At 36.1% G+C, this 19,372-nt stretch overlaps 3 protein-coding genes across 6 annotated transcripts; 2 read left to right on the top strand and 1 right to left on the bottom strand.

The window, feature by feature from the left end:
• Window positions 1–1,004: 1,004 nt before the first annotated feature.
• ptgs2a (prostaglandin-endoperoxide synthase 2a) lies at window positions 1,005–4,099 on the top strand. The gene is made up of 9 exons (XM_056741233.1): window positions 1,005–1,139; window positions 1,278–1,394; window positions 1,490–1,633; window positions 1,725–2,029; window positions 2,138–2,221; window positions 2,329–2,575; window positions 2,663–2,949; window positions 3,039–3,186; window positions 3,343–4,099. The coding sequence occupies exons 1-9, from the start codon at window positions 1,073–1,075 to the stop codon at window positions 3,753–3,755; spliced, it is 1,812 nt and encodes a 603-aa protein (XP_056597211.1). The 5' UTR covers window positions 1,005–1,072; the 3' UTR covers window positions 3,756–4,099.
• Window positions 4,100–10,328: 6,229 nt separating this feature from the next.
• pdca (phosducin a) lies at window positions 10,329–13,236 on the top strand. Of its 3 annotated transcripts, XM_056741287.1 has the most exons (4): window positions 10,329–10,375; window positions 11,307–11,353; window positions 11,569–11,717; window positions 12,416–13,236. In XM_056741287.1, exons 2-4 carry the CDS (start codon window positions 11,314–11,316, stop codon window positions 12,932–12,934), a joined length of 708 nt encoding a protein of 235 aa, XP_056597265.1. In that variant the 5' UTR covers window positions 10,329–10,375; window positions 11,307–11,313; the 3' UTR covers window positions 12,935–13,236. The 3 variants fall into 3 exon arrangements, with proteins under 3 accessions (XP_056597265.1, XP_056597274.1, XP_056597258.1); XM_056741296.1 differs by lacking the exon at window positions 10,329–10,375 and having other exon boundaries at window positions 10,609–11,353; XM_056741280.1 differs by lacking the exon at window positions 10,329–10,375 and having other exon boundaries at window positions 10,609–11,717.
• Window positions 11,573–19,267, bottom strand: odr4 (odr-4 GPCR localization factor homolog). 2 transcript variants are annotated; one of them, XM_056741267.1, is made up of 15 exons: window positions 19,141–19,267; window positions 18,723–18,833; window positions 18,504–18,641; window positions 18,314–18,409; window positions 18,105–18,211; window positions 17,961–17,997; window positions 17,722–17,859; window positions 17,544–17,639; window positions 17,402–17,461; window positions 17,190–17,321; window positions 16,885–16,972; window positions 15,833–16,018; window positions 15,154–15,255; window positions 14,671–14,753; window positions 11,573–11,673 (listed from the first exon to the last, which is right to left on the bottom strand). In XM_056741267.1, the coding sequence occupies exons 2-14, from the start codon at window positions 18,819–18,821 to the stop codon at window positions 14,686–14,688; spliced, it is 1,347 nt and encodes a 448-aa protein (XP_056597245.1). In that variant the 5' UTR covers window positions 18,822–18,833; window positions 19,141–19,267; the 3' UTR covers window positions 11,573–11,673; window positions 14,671–14,685. The 2 variants fall into 2 exon arrangements, with proteins under 2 accessions (XP_056597245.1, XP_056597235.1); XM_056741257.1 differs by lacking the exon at window positions 11,573–11,673 and having other exon boundaries at window positions 14,104–14,753.
• Window positions 19,268–19,372: the final 105 nt, after the last annotated feature.

Genomic DNA, 19,372 nt, shown 5'->3' on the forward strand with positions numbered 1-19,372 from the left:
AACTTATCGGTTCGTAATTGTGAGTGGCAGAATTTGGAGGACACAAGGTGGTGCTGATGCACAAAGATTCAGTTCTTCGCTCGAGGTGAAGTCAGACTGGAATGTCCACGTGAAAAATTCCACTTTGAGTCTCAATCCGTCAATTACACTTAACATTAAACAACGCTAAAACTATCTTCATTGTTTGAATTTAGCAACAAAAATGCAGAAGAAGCTTTGTTTCATATTATTCAGTGCTGTTAAAATACTTCACAAACTAATCTCTCTAAAAACTAGAGTGTTTTCAGCTGATCGGTTAAATGCTTATTGGATTTAACCCAAAATATATAGTAGGCCTTCCAGTCAAATTTGAAAACACTTATTCTTTATTTAGCCTTGATTTCTCTTCAACTTTGAGAATAGCAGTTATCAAAACTATAGGACAGTTGTAACTCTGGGAATTATGTTGTGACTAAAAGGATAACATAAATCTATGTAATATCTTAGCATCTTAAAAGTAGTCACCATGAATACGACCCTGAATTGGCGAAATCGTTCTCTTGGAATTTAATGACCCAGCTTCTTGAGGTATAAAGCTTATTAAACAGTATTGAATTATTTCCCAATCTATTCAGAGCTCTTATTGGGTGGTTTTCTCATAATGTATGGTCTAAGAAGTCATTCTTTAAAAAATTCAATTCCAAATATTTTTTTCTTTATAATGAGAGAAATTGATATGTTGCCACAATTATATTTTTGTCTATAAAAGTATTTTCAAACATTTAAGCATCCACTTTAAGATTGTATGATTTTAAGGATCATTAGAAGTATTTCAGCATTTCCAAACTTTTGACTGGTACTGTATACCTTAAAATTAGATGTAGGTGTCCAACTAATAGAATGTGTAACGTTTGGAAAAATGAAGCTGGCATGTCTGAGACATTGTAAACTTTCCTTGCGCTTTACATATTGCGTAAGAGTTCTCCCACTATAAAAGGCGGAGGAGCACGTCGAAGCTCAGATTTTCAGAGATTGTTCAGCTCACACACAGCTCTGCTTCGGAACGAGAGATACAGCAGATAAAACTTCTGGAATGCATAAAGTGATTTTGGTTCTCCTGGTCCTCATTTCAAGTTTTTGGATCTTTCCTTGTGAAGGCCGTAAGTTCACTGCTCACATTTTGAAGTTTTAAGAAGAAAATTTAAGATTGTTGTACCACTGTAACCTGATCCTACTTTTAAATAACCATATGTTTCTTTTCACTTTTCTTTCTTTTCTTTTTTCAACTGTTCCTACAGATGATCCTTGCTGTGCACAGCCTTGTCAAAACCTAGGAGTGTGCTTATCCAAAGGCGCTGATGCTTATGAATGTGACTGTACCAGGACAGGATATTACGGTGTAAACTGTACTTCTCGTAAGTCTGACATGGGATTTTCTCGCATAAGAAAACCTTTTCATTTTTAATCCCAGAAAATGTCCTCAAAATGGTTCGTGATTTTTCTCTTACAGCTGAACTCCTCACTTGGATCAAATCCACGTTGAAACCAGCTCCGAGTGTGGTGCATCATATTTTAACACATTATAAATGGATCTGGAACCTTATCAACAACATCTCTTACTTGAGAAACTCCATAATGAGCTATATCCTGACATGTAAGCAAAAGTTATTGCTTTATTTGCTCTCCGTAGTTTTACATGTGTGGATGCAAATAATAAAACTATGTCCTTACTTCTTGGCTTATAGCAAGGTCACATTTGATTGACAGCCCACCAACATACAATGCAGAGTATAGCTACAAAAGCTGGGAAGCGTATTCCAACCTGTCCTACTACACTCGGACTCTTGCACCGTTGCCCAAGAACTGTCCCACACCCGATCTTCCTAATCCAAAGGAGGTGGTGGAAAAGGTGCTGTTAAGAAAACAGTTCAACCCTGATCCACAGAAGACCAGTCTCATGTTTGCCTTCTTTGCCCAGCATTTTTCTCACCAGTTTTTTAAGAGTGACTTTAAAAAAGGACCAGCATTCACAAAAGCCCTGGGCCATGGAGTAAGTATCTTTTGACGTTCTCTATACCATTGCGGGCCATGGGAAATTTTATATTGCTTCAAAAGTTTATGTGTAACTGCAGTTGCTAACAATTCTGTTATGTTTTAGGTAGATTTAAGCCACATTTATGGAGAGACACTAGAGAGACAACACAAACTTCGTCTATTCAAAGATGGCAAACTAAAGTATCAGGTATTATGAGACAAACATACATGCAAAATAATACTAACATATGTCACACATTGTTATATAGGTTCTTAGAGGACACACATTTAACAAAATATTTAATTGGCTTTTAGGATGTGGATGGTGAGGTTTACCCCCCTCTGGTGAAGGACGTCCAGGTGGAGATGCACTACCCTCCTCATATCCCAGAAGAACAGAAATTTGCTGTTGGCCACGAGGCCTTTGGTCTGGTTCCAGGATTAATGATGTATGCTTCCATCTGGCTGCGTGAGCATAATCGTGTCTGTGACATCATGAAGCAAGAACATCCCGACTGGGACGATGAAAGAATCTTTCAGACCACCCGTCTCATCCTGATTGGTAAGCCGTGACTGTATCATCTTAAAAACGATCCTAACCCAAAACATTTTGTGAATGTGAAGGGATTAAATGCTTTTTTAATTTCAGGTGAGACCATCAAAATTGTAATCGAGGACTATGTTCAGCACCTGAGTGGGTACAACTTCAAGCTCAAGTTTGACCCGGAGCTTCTCTTCAATCAACGCTTCCAGTACCAGAATCGCATTGCAGCTGAGTTCAACACTCTGTATCACTGGCATCCACTGATGCCCGACAACTTTCAGATCCAGGATCAGGTTTATGGCTACGACCAGTTTGTGTTTAACAACTCTATAGTGACAACACATGGCATCCGCAACATGGTGGAGTCCTTCACCAAACAGAGAGCTGGAAGGGTGAGTTTTGACACAAAGAAAGTAGTGTGAGTTTATTTCAACTTTGTTCTGTTGTCTTTGCTAACTTTTGCCGTGTTATGTGTGAACAGGTTGCTGGTGGCCGGAACCTGCCAGCAGCAATGCAGGGAGTTGCAGCAAAAGTTTTAGAACAATCCAGAGATATGCGCTATCAGTCTTTCAATGCCTACAGGAAACGCTTCAACATGAAGCCCTACTCGTCCTTTCAGGAGATGACAGGTTAGATAAACAGTGAACAAATACATGTGGCATGAAGGGTGATTAGAAATTGACAAACATCTGTTTATATAATATCTAGAAGATTATTATAAAAATGGTGTATTATGAAAATTCTGACCTGAATTCTAATCCCACTTCTCTTGTATGATGAAACAGGAGACAGAGATCTAGCCATTGAACTGGAGAAGCTCTATGGTGATGTGAATAAAGTTGAGCTGTATATTGGTCTTCTCGTGGAGAAGGGCAGACCCAATGCTCTCTTTGGGGAGACCATGGTGGAGATGGGTGCCCCTTACTCTCTCAAGGGCCTTATGGGAAATGCTATTTGTTCTCCTGAATACTGGATGCCCAGCACATTTGGTGGGAAAGTGGGATTTGACATCGTCAACACTGCCTCACTAAAGAAGCTTGTATGCTTGAACATCAAAGGTCCCTGTCCTATGGTGTCCTTTCAGGTGCCTGATGTGGAATATGAAAGTTCAGAAAATTTGAATTCAAGCTCAGTGCTTTCCACACAAAATAATATTAACCCTACCGTTGTCTTGAGAGAGAGAAGTTCAGAGCTCTAAATGCACATTAGCATCATGTTAAAGGCCTCAGTGCTTGTACTGTGATACGTGATTGAATATTTTCATTTCTATTTATTTGATTATTTATTTGTTTGTTGATTATGTAATTTATTTGAATTATTAATTTATTCCTGGACCATTTGAAGTGACAGATTGTTACTGTGTTATTGTTTTGATATTTATTGATTTGTTGATGTAAGTGATTGTTAAAAAATCTCCTGAACACATACTTGAAAAAAACAGCTTTTCTTTTAAAGCCTTTATGAACAAATGTACTTGTGAATATGAAAAAAAGCCTTTTGTGTAACAATGAAACTTTCTAAATAAAAACAAGGTAAATACAAGTTCAGTTTTGGTATTTTATCACCATAGCAAAGTACTAATCAACACGGTTTAAGTTAATTTATCATGATCATAATGTTTTAAGACATGTTTCAGTTAAGATTAATAATACAAAGCATGTGCACAACAAAAAAGTTGTAGACATGCATAATTCTGCATAATGCATAATATACTTTAAGGGAATAAATATGTAAGAAAAATTTAAATAGGATAGTATTAAAAAAAGTTAAACTAATGTTCGAAAAATATTGTCATACAAGTAGTATAGTTTCCTTTTACTTTGTCCGTTGCACTTAAGGTGTGTCAGAACACTGAAACAACTTAAATGAAAAAAGAATACTAAATAAAGGAAATGTATTAGTGAAACTTGCATACCATTGTACAGACATCTCAGACTCTGGGTGTTACTGAAAACGTTCGGAGCATGCTTAAGGCTCTATGCAAGCACCAGCATGCCTAACAAAAACCACTAAAGAATGTTCTTTTCCTTTGGCCAAACTGACAGTGGGAAGACATTCTTTTAAATAAGAGGAAAGTTACAGAAGACTTCAGAGATATTCAACTCAGCACACACAAAGGTGGCTGAAGGTTACAAATCACTGTTGCAGTTAGGATTACAAAAGTCACATCACGCTCATTGGATTTGTGTTATGTAAGAAACTGTAAGAGCAAAAAACTACTGATGTTGGACAAGGATTGAATAAAGGAATTATGTCATATTATAATAGACAGCTCAGCTCAGGAATTTAACAAACGACTTAAACCAACTGTACATCAACTAATTTAATTGATCAAAAAGCTGAATCCAAAGTCACATGATATAGCCCTAAAATCATGCTTTAAATCTATCAAAAATGAAATGTGATTTAAATGATACGACTTTGTTTCTGTTACATATGTGCCTGAAGATGTTAGCACAGCTACGCCATGGCTACAGACACATGACCTAATTATATCCTTACAAACATAACACACACCTCACTAAAAACACTCTTTTTGTATGAATGATTACAGGCGAGAATCTCAGTTAAAGATCCTCCACATGTCATTTAGATTTGCCTACATACATAAGTACCTAAGTAATATTATCAATGCTTCATTAATGTAACCCAAATTACAAAACAAGACCTGTGATTGACACACCGATACAGATCATTCAGATTGATTTAGGTCACCAGAAAGTGAAATCTGATAAGGAGATGAGCTCCGCCCAGTTTATGAGTTCAGAGAATGACCATTTCTGGAGCGTCAGTGACTAAGAGAGATCCCCCAGCCATACCAAAGCGCAGCCATGGCAACACTGATCATGACGCAAAAAAAGCTAAAATATTGATTCATCAGTGTTCATAAATATCAATATTGGGCCAAGAGGTTCTTCAGATGACTCCCCCAGAATGTCATTCGAAGAATCCTTAATAGTCCTGGAAGTATCTTTTAATTTTTATAGTATTATGATTTATTAATGCTATATAAACAGCACACAAAACATTATTAAGGAGGAGTGTTTGTTTTGAAATAAACTATGAAATCTGAGTTTAATGAATCCAGACAATATTCGATAACATCACCACTACAAAAGTCACTGTTTATATACCAAAGTTATACAAACTGCAGAGTGCTGCAAACAGATATATGTCGTATATCTATACTCTTAAAAAAAAACTTATACAACCATAGTGTTTTAAAATGAATACAGCGACCACACAAATATTTAACATACTGTAAGTGGAATTAACTTTGAATTAAAATGTTTTGTAAATTGTCATTATTTTGTTTGACATTTTGTTGACTCACAGGATGGAAACTATCTCAGCCTTCAATCTCTCAAAGTGTTAAACATGTGAAGGCGCATGTTTAAACATCTGATAAGGACAGTGGAGGAGTGGCCGGATTTAAGACCGGATGTAATGGACTTGTAAGGGTACTGTTACATTCCTTGAGCTCACAACCGTCACGCAGTTTTCTAATCTTTAAGGCAAGACCTGTTGCTACAGGGACAGATTTATTTGTTTGTTTCGTCTGGTGTGTAAGATCCTGTCAGGTTTTTGTACCTATGAGCTGACTTTGCCACTACTAAGCCAAAAAGGATGTCAAAGATGTTATACATGGCCATTGGTTAATTAGCAGTGAAATACTTTTGCTCACCTTTTCCTCGTAGTTTTGAAATAAGTAAAGGAGGCGTCTGGGAATGTCATGGCACATTTGCTTTTTCTTGAACCCCGACTGGTTTCTCTACCTTACTGTAAACGGTGATGAGGCATGAACACGTTTCTCCCCATTACTCATGAATTACTGTTAGCCGGGGGAAAGCTGCTATATATTTTACATTTTACTAAAATGGTTTTGTAATAACAGTAAATCCCACGTTTAGCAAAGCTGTCGCAAATTGTGCTTGTGGAACATATGAAAAAGGGCTTTGTCACTGTCTACATATCCTGAAATTCATTCTACGCCAGGACGCCCAGCAGGCATGTCAGTTGAGAATGAGAACGGCTGTTGTTTGCGTAGATGGCACAGTGCCTGGGAAAAAGAGAAAGCGGGAATGCAGTCCAAAATATGGGAAAGATGGAAATTTGTCTGCTTTACACGTTACTATCATTTTCTCAATACAAGTTTTGAGTATGTAATTTATAAAGTCACTAAAGACATTCAAAAGTAAAAAAAGGTTTAAAGATATATTTGATTAAAGAGGTAGCTTGCTTAAAAAAGGAAATAACAAACATTGGTAACATTGGTGGGTACAGGATGCCAAACAAATTTGTAGTTCAATAAGGAAAAAACTTTATAGACTGTGATAACCACCACAGGACCTTTAAATCATATCACTAAAGAGCAAATGTTGAAGAAAGCTAGTGTGCTCTTGTTTAAACCAATCTCCTGTAAACTAATCTAAAAATGCTCAGCATCACTTCCTGTAACTGGTAACAATTATGATCATCATCCAACAGCTTATATAACACATGAATAATAATGCCCCTAAACATTATTATCGGTCATTAACTTTTCTGTGGCCGTGAGTAAGTCTGGCTGAAAGAGACCATTGTAAGTTTCCATGACAATCTATGCTGGTTTTTGTATCGGTCAGTGCTGGCTTGGTGTTGGTCTTGGCCTCACTCTACACCAGAACTTTCGCAAGGTCTCTCTGGTGCTACGTTGAAAAGAAATCGATCTACTAACACATGTCTCATTTTAAAAGTTTAATTTGTTACCTTACATTTGAAGGAAAAATCGATACAAAGGTTAGAACTTGTGTAATAAGTTGAATACACTTTTGAAATAAAACTCATGCAGTGTTAAAAGGGATAGCTCACCCTCATGTTGTTCCAAACCTGTATACATTTTTTCGTTCTGCTGAACACAAAGGAAGATATTTGGAAGAAAGTCAGTACCCAAACAGATCTAACCCCCCTTTGACTCCCATAGTGTTTACTTTACCTACTATGGCAGAAAATTGGTGATGAGATCTGTTTGGTTACTGACATTTTTTAAACTATATTCCTTTGTGTTCAGCAGAACAAAGAAATCCATACAGGTTGAGTAAATGATGACAGAATTTTCATTTTTGGGTGAACTATCCCTTACATATATATAAACTGTCAGCATCATTCATGCAGAGTTGCAATGTAACAAAGTGAAGGAAGCTTTGTCCTTTTTTTACACTGACTCAGCAATTTAGCAAACTGTAACTGTGTTTCTATGGAAAGTCCTTCAGGGAATGCGACAAGTTTACATCTGATTCTATCATTTTTTCCAGTATCCAAGCAGATATTCATTCTGAAAATCTGATAATTAATACCAAGCATTGTATTAAACATGATCAGCTGCTTTGATCTCTTTGCTGCTGCAATGCTCCCATGATAGATAAATAGATAGATTTTATGACATTGTGATGAAAGACATGATGATTTGCTTAGAGCAGTTACAATGTATAGTGTTAGACAGGTTTAGACAAACTCGACTGCAACAAACCAGTTTTTACAGTGACCTTATGTCTCAATAAACATTCATAATACTGTTTGTAAACCCTCAGGGATTTGCATAGAGCAAAAATACAAGGGTAGGCATCAAGTTTCAACACATTTTTGTAAAAATTTCTAAGATACTTATAAAAGACTAGTCCATAATAAAAATTCTGAAAAATTATATATACCTAACCATCAAAGTAGACAACACTAAAATTAACAAAAAGCATTTATATTCATTCCTAAAAATAATTTGGGGAAGTTTAACATGGGAATGTCTGAGATGTAGTCACTATTTTTCACTCCTTTAACCTTTGTTGTTACAATCTTTGCACGAACTTGAGCATTCCTGACCGGTGAAGATTGTTTATACAATCCAGCACTGAGCTCACAAAGTGATGTCATGTGTTTACTGCGTAATTTCCGCTACAGGTTATGATAAAACCATATGAGGTCAGCGATGGACCACACACACACAGGAAGTAAAGAAAGTTTTCCTAGTGAGCCTGTGTTAAGTGCGGAGATTTATATTTCCTCAAACTTTCATTTATTACACAACCACTTGAACTGTGCCAGGCACTGGGCTTCTCCTGTTGCTGTTGACAGACACTTTTTACTTGATTGAGTTTATCTTTATTTATCTATAGTTTGAATTAAACTACTCTGCAAAGCCAAAATATCCACATCTAGTTAGCTCGAAACTCATTTTAAATTTATTTATTATTTAAAGTTGTTTTTGTTCACATTAGTTAATGCAACATGAACTAACATAAACAAACAATTAATAATTGAATGTGTATTATAAAGAAAGATAAAAATGCTGTAAAATTTATATTGCTTGTTTTTATTACGATTAGTAATGAATGTGAGTGAGTGTGTGCATAAGGGATAGTAACATTATTCCACTTACTCCCTACACTGTACTTCACAACATGGCTCTTAGCAGAGGCTCAGTTAAGGATCAGGAGACATAATGAACATTCCTGTTCCTCAATAAATTGTGTAAGAACAGGGTGTGTTTTAACGGCCCAGCAGCACAGGTTGATGAATGGGTTGGCTGATGTTACATCAGGTGTGGGGGTGCTGAGGGATGCCTGTCTGCTATCTTTAAATCAAAAATCAAATCAAATGTTGATTTTGCCACCATCTAGTTATGACTAGCTAAATGGACGAAACAGACAAACTTTAATGACAGTTAGTTCTTCCTTTTTATGGAACAAAGCTTTGCTGGCTTTTGCCAAAATGAAATGTGATGGAATACAAATGAGTACAGATGACACAACATAAAACAACGTTAATTGCCACATACAGACAGGAAGTAAAATCACTCTGCACCTTGTAAGAGTTTGATATACAGTATAATGTATATAGGCAAGACCATTACACTAAATCTCCTGCCAGCTACTGAACTCAATAAAAAGGTGATTTTATAAAGAATTGTGACATTTTCTGGTTTCCAACTGAAACAAATGTGACAAACAATGTTCAGTTAGTCTCCTACTGCATCTCAGACTTAATACATTTGTTTGTTAAAGATTGTTGGAAAATTTGTATTTTAAAATATTAAAATATTATTATTATAATTTTATAAATAATATTTTATGAATATATAGTTCTAAGAATGTCTAGTTATCAAGAATGCATTTTCTAGAAATGAGTTCTAGAAATTAATTTAACATGTCTGTTCGAAAGCAAATACTAAAGCACTAAATATAATCTATAAAATAATAATGAGGTAAACTACTTACTACCCTTGTGTGGTGTTCAGTGTATATGAAACCCTCTTCCAATGTTTACTAACAAAGAACCTAAATGTTTTTACCCTCAGACATTTATATTTAATCAAGATGAGCATGTTTGTTCACCCATATTATAAAACACATTAACCCATATTAAAAACGAATATCACTTTCATAAATGTAATTTACCAGAAGTAAATGATAAGTGTGAACCATTCTAAGAAAAGATGAACAAGAGTAAAAACATCTTAAAGATGTATTATTTCTTAAATATGTAATGCTTTAACACCCCAAAATGTTATTTCACTATTTACAAATGAATTGAATTGACCAGCCTGTTCACACATTGTTAATAACCTTGTCAAATTACCTGGGATCTGCATTTTGTCTACTTATATCTCCATGTGCTTCGGACAGACATGTTAATCAGAACAGGCTTTATTTCTCTGCAGTAATCCTATTATGACACCAAATGATTACTCAGATATATATCCATGAATCCCATGCAGAGAAAGCCCTATTTCAAAAGGGTAAACTTGTAAAAGAGCACAGAAAGATAGTGACAGCAAACAGTCAGGTAAGAATGATATTCGGTTCTCTTTTTGATCCTTGTATTGTAATTATAGCGTAGCATGCCACAGTTCTACACCACAGATTTAAAACAGTTAAAATCTGTAGGCATAGTATTTATATTTCTGAATGCATCCACATTATCAATAACCTAAAAACCACAACAGTGACACTTCTGTGGCAAAGATTTTGAATTGATGGAAACACCAAAACGATTTATTGAATACATAATGAGGAAGTTAATTATTTTAATGTGTAAATAATATAAGGAAAGAAATGGGAGTTATGTATGTAATGATTGTGAAAATATGAGTGATACTGTAAAGGGATGACAAATGTAGAAGACAAGATTATAAAACAAGATAACTACTATAGTTCACGTCTGAGTTTGTATTGCTTATAACATCCAGGTATGATATGGCACAATCATCATATTTCGTTTGTAAACCACCAGCTAACCCTTTGCTAGCCCTGTTGATTCAATTTATCATCGGCATGCATATTTTTTTTATTTCAGGCTTCAGTAGGCTATAAGTCTTGTCAAATAACAGAACTTTCACAAGCAAACAAGCAATTGCATTCCATTCAAAACAAACCTTCCAAACACAACAATATAATCGGGTTTCAATCTAATCCATAACAGCGTAATCTGCTAAATCCACCTCAACCTGGATAACTGTAACAATGATTGACTGTGTCGGCATGTCCTGAACAAAATTAAAAACATTCTAGATGTATTCACAATAACATTCCTTTATAGTTTCTGAAAAGAGAGATTTTTACTGTGTAAAACATCAGTCATCACTTGTTTTCCTTTTCAATGCATTGTTCTCATATGAGAATTTCTTAAAATCTTACAAGGTAGTTTCTCAAAAGAAGCAAAATATGCATTAACTTCCTTATATTTTTTTGTCATTCTTGAAATTGTGTCTTCTCAGTGAAATCATGTCGACTGAGAATGAGGAACTGCCAGCAACACAAACAGGTTTGACAAGTCTAACATATGTCTGTTATAGTGGATAAAATTCACAATATGAAGTAACTTCTTGACTGCAAAACAAAACAAATCCTAAAATCTAGTCATAATGGTAATACTGGACTATCAGTATACTGATACACCCATAATGATAAGCAAATACAGAACCAAAGCTCATTTATTCATTATGAGAAATCTTGTTTGGTCCATTTTGCATACCCCAGGGCCCAAAGGGGTAATTCATGACTGGAGAAGATTCAAACTGGAGAGTGAGGACCACGACAGCATCCCTCCTAACAAGAGAGAGCTCCTCAGACAGATGTCCAACCCTAAATCCAGTAATGAGGACACACGGGAAAAGGTCAACCGCAAGGTGAACATGAGACATATTTCAACACAAAAAAAACACAATGATTCAGAGGAAGTAACTCGATTTCTGATTCATTAACCATCACTTTGTGTAGGCCTAACACGCCTACCAGTGGCTTAACATTTTGGATACACCTACACTGTGAAAAATCCGTAAATCCTGCAACTGGGGTGCCAGAAATATTGCGTAAAATTACTTTACCATGTAAAATTACACGGTTTTCTCATAAATTTGCAGTCTTTGTTTATAACTTGACTGTAAAAAAAATGTTTAAATGATGTTTTCCGCCAGCTGGGGGGTCAGAAATATACAGTCAAATTAACCGTTTTTTTCCTTTTTCTCTGGTAAATTTGCTGCATTTTTCTGTAATTTGATGGTTTTGACCATATTTCAAAATTATGTGAAAATCTGTTATTAAAACAGTTACATTTCATAATATTTGGACATTTCGTATATATTGGACATTATAGACCTAGGCCTACTTGAAAAATATGTAAAAGAATAACTGTGAAATTATGTAAAGTTATGTATTTTAGAGCTTTTTCACTATTATTAAAAAAAAGGATACTGGTCTTTAAAACTAATATAATGCTCATGCGTATGGATTTAGCTCATATGTTTTTAAGATTTTAAAAGAAATACAAAAAAAAAAAGAGTTGTTTTGCGTATAATTAAAATATTATGTCTACCCACACCTGTAGATGAGCATGCAAGAATACGAGATGATCCAAGAGGAGGACGAAAATTGTCTGCGTGATTATCGCAAGCAGTGCATGCAGGAGATGCACGAGCGCCTGAGCTTTGGCCCCACGTTTGATACCGTTTATGAGTTGGAAAGTGGGGAGGCTTTTCTGGAGGTCATTGAGAAAGAGCATTGCCTGACTTTAGTAGTGGTGCACATCTATGATGACGGGATTAAAGGCTGTGACGCCCTCAACAATTGCCTGACTTGTCTGGCAGCAGAGTATCCCAGCGTCAAATTCTGTCGCATTCGGGCTTCCGCTACAGGAGCGGGCGAGCGCTTTTCAGACGACGTTCTGCCCACTCTGCTGGCGTACAAGGCCGGAGAGCTGCTGGGTAACTTCCTGTGTGTTACGAAGCACATGAACGAGGAGTTCTTTGCCACAGACGTGGAGAGTTTCTTGAATGAGTACGGTCTGCTACCAGAAAAAGAGTTTGCCGCCTGTCCCGATGATGTGGATAGCGCTGATGTGGAATGACCCGATTTTTGGGTCTTTAAAATCTTTAAAAGGTGGCAATGAATTACCAGAATCCAGCTGTCACACTGATAGATATGCTATGAAAACATATAGGTCTCGATTTCAACAAATACCCACTTCTAGGGTATGTATTTAGCCATTTGAAGAGTACTGCAGCAGCAATTCATCATTATGTTAACATCGGTACATTATTATTCTCATTTATATACACTCACCTAAAGGATTATTAGGAACACCTGTTCAACTTCTCATTAATGCAATTATGATGGTGGTGTAATGGTGTGGGGGATGTTTTCATGGCACACTTTAGGCCCCTTAGTGCCAATTGGGCATCGTTTAAATGCCACGGACTACCTAAGCATTGTTTCTGACCATGTCCATCCCTTTATGACCACCATGTGGCCATCCTCTGATGGCTTCTTCCAGCAGGATAATGCACCATGTCAGAAAGCTTGAATCATTTCAAATTGGTTTCTTGAACATGACAATGAGTTCACTGTACTAAAATGGCCCCCACAGTCACCAGATCTCAACCCAATAGAGCATCTTTGGGATGTAGTGGAACGGGAGCTTTGTGCATCCCACAAATCTCCATCAACTGCAAGATGCTATCCTATCAATATGGGCCAACATTTCTAAAGAATGCTTTCAGTACCTTGTTGAATCAATGCCACGTAGAATTAAGGCAGTTCTGAAGGCGAACGGGGGTCAAACACAGTATTAGTATGGTGTTCCTAATAATCCTTTAGGTGAGTGTATAATGTGTAAAAACATTTTCGAAAATGTAACAAGGAATTTAATTTGCCACATTGTACAGTAATTACATTCTATTGTGTATGAGCTGCTAAATGCTTCCTGAGTAATAAAAATATGAACATATAAAAGAAAAATGCGTGACTCTATATTTGGCCATTCTCACCATATGGACTCCAAATGGCATTCTTTTATGTAGACAGACACGCATATTTCTCTTTTATGTCTTGGTGACAGTTTGGTTTTGTGGTACAAAAACCCTTCCAGGGAATACACGTCCTGACATGCTGCCAACTAAAATCACAAAGATAACCAGTTTACACATTGTTTGAGTGCTCACGTGTGTTTACTGGGAAGTATGGGTAAAGTGCTATAGGTGAATTTATTGAATTGACTCTCTTAAGGATATCCATAGGTAAATGTTTAATATGGGTTTTACTTTAGTTAAATGAAAGTTCAGAGCATCACAGAATTATTTATTGTTAATCATAAGGGATAAAACCAATTATATTTCTTGCCCGGGGGGATTTTCTGTTTCATTTAAGGGATCAGTTCCTGTATTTCTTCAATACAGAGGAGCTGGCAGAAGCCAGAACAGACTGGTTTTAAAATGACTCAGGGCAGAATATCATAGAAAACACAGGGCAAACCACAGACATTTTAGGAAGCTGATGAAATATAAACTTTTTATCTGTTAATGGAGCACATGCCACTAGTAAGGGTTCTTTCAAAATCTAAAATAAAATAAAAATTGTATTTGTTATAAAATTGTAATTAAGCAATTAATAGACTTTACCAACAATTATAAAGAATTCAATATCATTTAACAAGCCATTTCGGAGGCCTTTTTTAAATTAAAAATGAATTGAAGTGCATATTCAATGATTTGATTGAAAGCATAGATAAGACCATTTAATTCCATATCACTCAAACATACAAGCTTATACACTCATACACTTACACACTCACACACTCATACATACATGAAGTGTGCAGTGTTACTCATTAAAATACAGCAGGGATGTTGCCGTAGCAAGAAGAGCAACAGCTGCTGCCACTGCCACACCTGTGGGAGAGAAAGAGAGAAACATGTATGAATCAGATAGGGGGAGAGGGAAATATGAGTGTGAGAATTTAAAGCATTAGTCTAAGAATCACATGAAAAAAATGGTCTGCTCAATCTACCCAACTAGCACGCAATCTAGTCATTGACACGGAACTCAATATTAATACTGTACTGTCAAACCTTGTGTAACATCGACAGACTGCAATACTTTAATGTCATTCAGGTATAAGTTTTATTACAAAATATAACTTGCACATGAATTATTACTAAAATTATTACTCAAAAAGAGAAAGAGATTAATCATTCAACCCCACCCCCGGGCCATTTACCAGTAAACATTGTTGTTTATAAAATGTATACTCATAGAACAAGAGCTTAGATGTTAATATCAGACACTTACCAGCATAGTATTGAGGGGCTTTCTGGATTTTGGGAGTTCCAACTTCTGAAGTGAAATGTTTACTGGAGTCACCGTGACTGTCAATTCCCTCAGAGCAAAATACTGAAATACATGAATAAACATGCAAAATCAGTGCATTTTAATCACTGGATCTTGAAATTTAATAGCACAAAGCGGAAGAAAAAGTTCAGTATTTCATATCATGTTGCTATAGAGATTAATCATTCAAACATCACAAAGGGCCCGTTATCTAAAGGGATCAGGCTTTCTTTTGCCTATGGCTAGAAATATTACCTTATCCAGGTTTTGCATTTTGGCCTGCAAAGTTTTCTTAAACAGGTTTGAACAGGAGGAGAGGCGTAACTGGCTATTATTGTTTTTGAGCGGAAATGAGCCAGGGTGTGTCAAAGGTTTTTAAACACTTTGTAATCATTTGGCATTCATTCTCACCTTCCCACACCTATACACATTCTTGTCTGTTTAACAAGAAAATCGTGTTCACAAATTTGTATAGGGTCTTTGCAAGAGCATGCTTTACATGATGATGATTTACAAGATAGAAGGCCTGATGGCGATATGTACAATCCAACACAATAGAATAATTACTTCAGTACAATCGACTGTTTAAAAACTTTGTTAGATAATTATGCCCAAAAGTCTTAATTCTGGCAAGACTTACAGTGATTGGTCTCCAAAGTAATATCTATGTCCGTCTCTGGGGTGTCCCAGTCCAGCATCTCTTTCAGACGCTCGGCCACATCACCTGTGCTTTCATCTGGAAACATGTAGTCACACAGAGACAGACCAGAGCAGGGCGCAGGGACAAACACACGTCGAGGAAGAGCCTGCCGTCCACTGCATGGGCCTGAAGAAAAAGAAATAAAGAAAATACATTAATGTCCTGAATTATGCTATTTTTTCACTATTGGGCTTTACTAGTATTATTTAAAAAATATTTGTTACTATGTGCAATCATTCAGTTTAGACTTTCTAACTATTGCTATTTACTAGTATTATTTAAAAAATATTTGTTACTATGTGCAACCATTCAGTGTAGACTTTTTAACTATTTAATACTTTTTTCTTTTTTTTAAATGTTATTATGCGCAATTATTCAGTCTAGGCTTTTTAACCTTTACTACTTACTAGTATTATTTAAAAACTATTTTTATTATGTGAAATCATTCAGTGTAGACTTTTTAACTATTTATTCACTAGTATTATTTAAAAACTATTTTTTACTATGTGAAATCCTTCAATATAAAAGATTTAACTATAACTATTTACTAGTATTATTTAAAAACGACTTTTTACTATGAGCAATCATTCAGTGTAGACTTTTTAACTATTTAATACTTTTATTTAAAAAAAAATGTCATTATGTGCAATTATTCAGTCTAGGCTTTTTAACGTTTACTACTTACTAATATTATTTAAAAACTATTTTTATTATGTGAAATCATTCAGTGTAGACTTTTTAACTATTTATTTACTAGTATTATTTAAAAACTATTTTTTACTATGTGAAATCCTTCAATATAAACTATTTAACTATTACTATTTACTAGTATTATTTAAAAACGACTTTTTACTATGAGCAATCATTCAATGTAGAATCCAAAGACAGAACGTGAATGCCACCTAGCGGTCAATGTTATTTTTGCAAAAGAAACATTGAAAGTATGTTTTTTACATCTCTTGACACTATTCAAACAAAAGGTGGCACTTTACCTTTTTGTCTTCCCTCGCTTATTAAAAGATCCTCCAGAAACATCTCCACTCTGCAGGAAACTGTATTTATGATGTCTCTCTTGATGGCCTACATGCGCAACAAAACATTTAGCACCAAGCACTGACATCATATGAAATGACAGTAAATAAGGAGAGTGTTTGGTACAGAACAAATAATGTATGCCCACATGCTGGTAATGATGAATGTGTAAGTGTTACATTGAGCTATTTTCGGTAAAATGTGTCAAAATAGCTTAAGAAATACTGTAATAACAGCATAAAGCAGGAAGAGAGGATTTACTGACCTGTGCTGCATGTCTGGCTTTAGGTTTATTGTTGTGGATGTAGGCTCTGCAGTGCACCACCCCTTGAACTCTCGCCGAAACATTACACACTTGAATCTGTGCGCTGGATCTCTCATCCACCTCTGGCTGCTCCTGTGATGTCGATATTATAATAATTTTACAATGTATTAATATACATTCCATCAATAATGTTTAAAATTCACAGTACTCACCTCAGAGACAAGGATGCGTGCTGGGAGTGTTTGACGCTGGGTAATCTTTGGATTCTTTTTCTGAAAAAGAAGAGATGTCCGTTTCAGTTCAAATCCAGAATTAAAATGAATTTAACAACGTAAAACTAAATTAAACCTTTACCTGTCCTGAAATAAATTCAGAGTCATCGAATGCCCGTTTACCATTTATGAGACAGTGACCAGCCTCAATCTGCTTAGCCCATTTCCTAAGACCATCCTGAAAAAAACCCAAAAATAATAATGAATTAATGATACCATTTTGTACATTATGGCCTTTGGGTACCTGTCTTAGTTCTCACCTGTATGCACTTTTCGGTGCTATTAGAGGCAGATTCAGTCACAGGGATGTGCACATCGAGCTCAACAGAGCAGGTTAACATGGGCCAGGATGACAAGACGCTTGTCTGATACTTCCAGTCGGCTGGTTTGGCTGAACTCTGCATGAGAAAACATTGTCAATAATACAGAGCAAATGATCAACGGCCTATTATTTAATATGTCTAATAACTTAGTTATTAGCCAAAAAAGTCTCTCCCACCTTTGGATCTTTCACATCAAATGTTCTGCAGACAGCTCTGTACATTTAGGTCAAGAATCTTTCAATTGTAATCTCAAATTTTACAATAGCAGAGAGATCTTACAAGCACAATGTTTAGTGAATGAATGATAGTGTGCAGGATACTTCTTTGTGTTGGAGCAAATGTGCAGTGTGACTCGATCTGTCACGTCCTCCTCTGTGAGCTCCCATAGTCTTCCTTTAGTTATATATTTATCCACAGCAAATATAAGCTATGTATTATAAAAAAATATCATTATGATGATATTTTACAAAGTGTTTAATCTTCAAAATCTGTTATTGTTATACATGATAGTCATCCATAAAAGACGTACCCTTTTAAGAGTGTTCTGGGCATCTTTAGAGAGTTCAGGTGGGGTTACCAAAAACAGGCCAAGGATGCTGAGACCTCCCGGTAACATGCGGGATACCTACAACGTTTCCATTAAAAATAATTTACTGTACAAATAGACAATTATATTCCAAAAGCCATAGTGTGAGAAGGCAATGAGCAGGTTACCCCACCTGTCTAGCATGTTCTGTGACCCATTCCACATCGATGTCATCTAGTGGACTCCCCCTAGTCGAAGCTTTTGCAGGACCCTCACTCTCCCTGTGAGGAGTCTGTACGGCCAACACTACAAAATCTCGCTGAGGGGACGACTATGAAAAGTCGAGGACATCAGCTTCGGTGCCACTATAACAAGATATCTAATAACTGATTTTTTGCATTTGTTTGCTTACCTGACCAACAAGGAGTCCCGTGACACACGATCCAGGTGGTGTCTGAAGTTCACAAAGATATTTCTCCACCGCTTCTTCTACAATGTAACTTCTACCCATTCTGCCTGCAAACTAACAACACAAATCAACTGTACAACTCAACTTTCTGTGATGCAACCACCAAACATCTGTTCAAAAAAGGTGAGCAATCTCAATAAAAGACCCTTAAAGGTATACTGAGGTTTCACTGAACCAGTACTACAGTAAAATCAACATGCATCTGCTATTTCAAGGGCTTAGTTTAAAGATCTAAGTTCAATATGGTGGAAAATATGAACTAAAAACTAACACTAACATAACGACAAATATAAACATTTCTTTCTGCGAAATTACGATCTAACACTGAAAATAATACTGAACTAAAACACTCCAAACGTACCTTAAGTTCACACTTTAGACAGCTGATGGGCACTCAGAAGAACCGATACGTGTGACAAGACATGTAGTCGCATCATATACACGACAGCAAGAAACAACGCAGGCGTCTTTGAGTGCACGCATAGCTGCGCAAATGGATATGCATATAGCATCGCACTATCGCGAGAATAATCAGAGAGCCCTCGTTATCGCGGTACTTCGATGTTGTACGCTGATCGGTGTGCGCAGCGCCA

Source organism: Triplophysa dalaica, chromosome 3, assembly GCF_015846415.1.
Source record: "Triplophysa dalaica isolate WHDGS20190420 chromosome 3, ASM1584641v1, whole genome shotgun sequence".
In the NCBI taxonomy this organism is placed as follows: domain Eukaryota; kingdom Metazoa; phylum Chordata; class Actinopteri; order Cypriniformes; family Nemacheilidae; genus Triplophysa; species Triplophysa dalaica.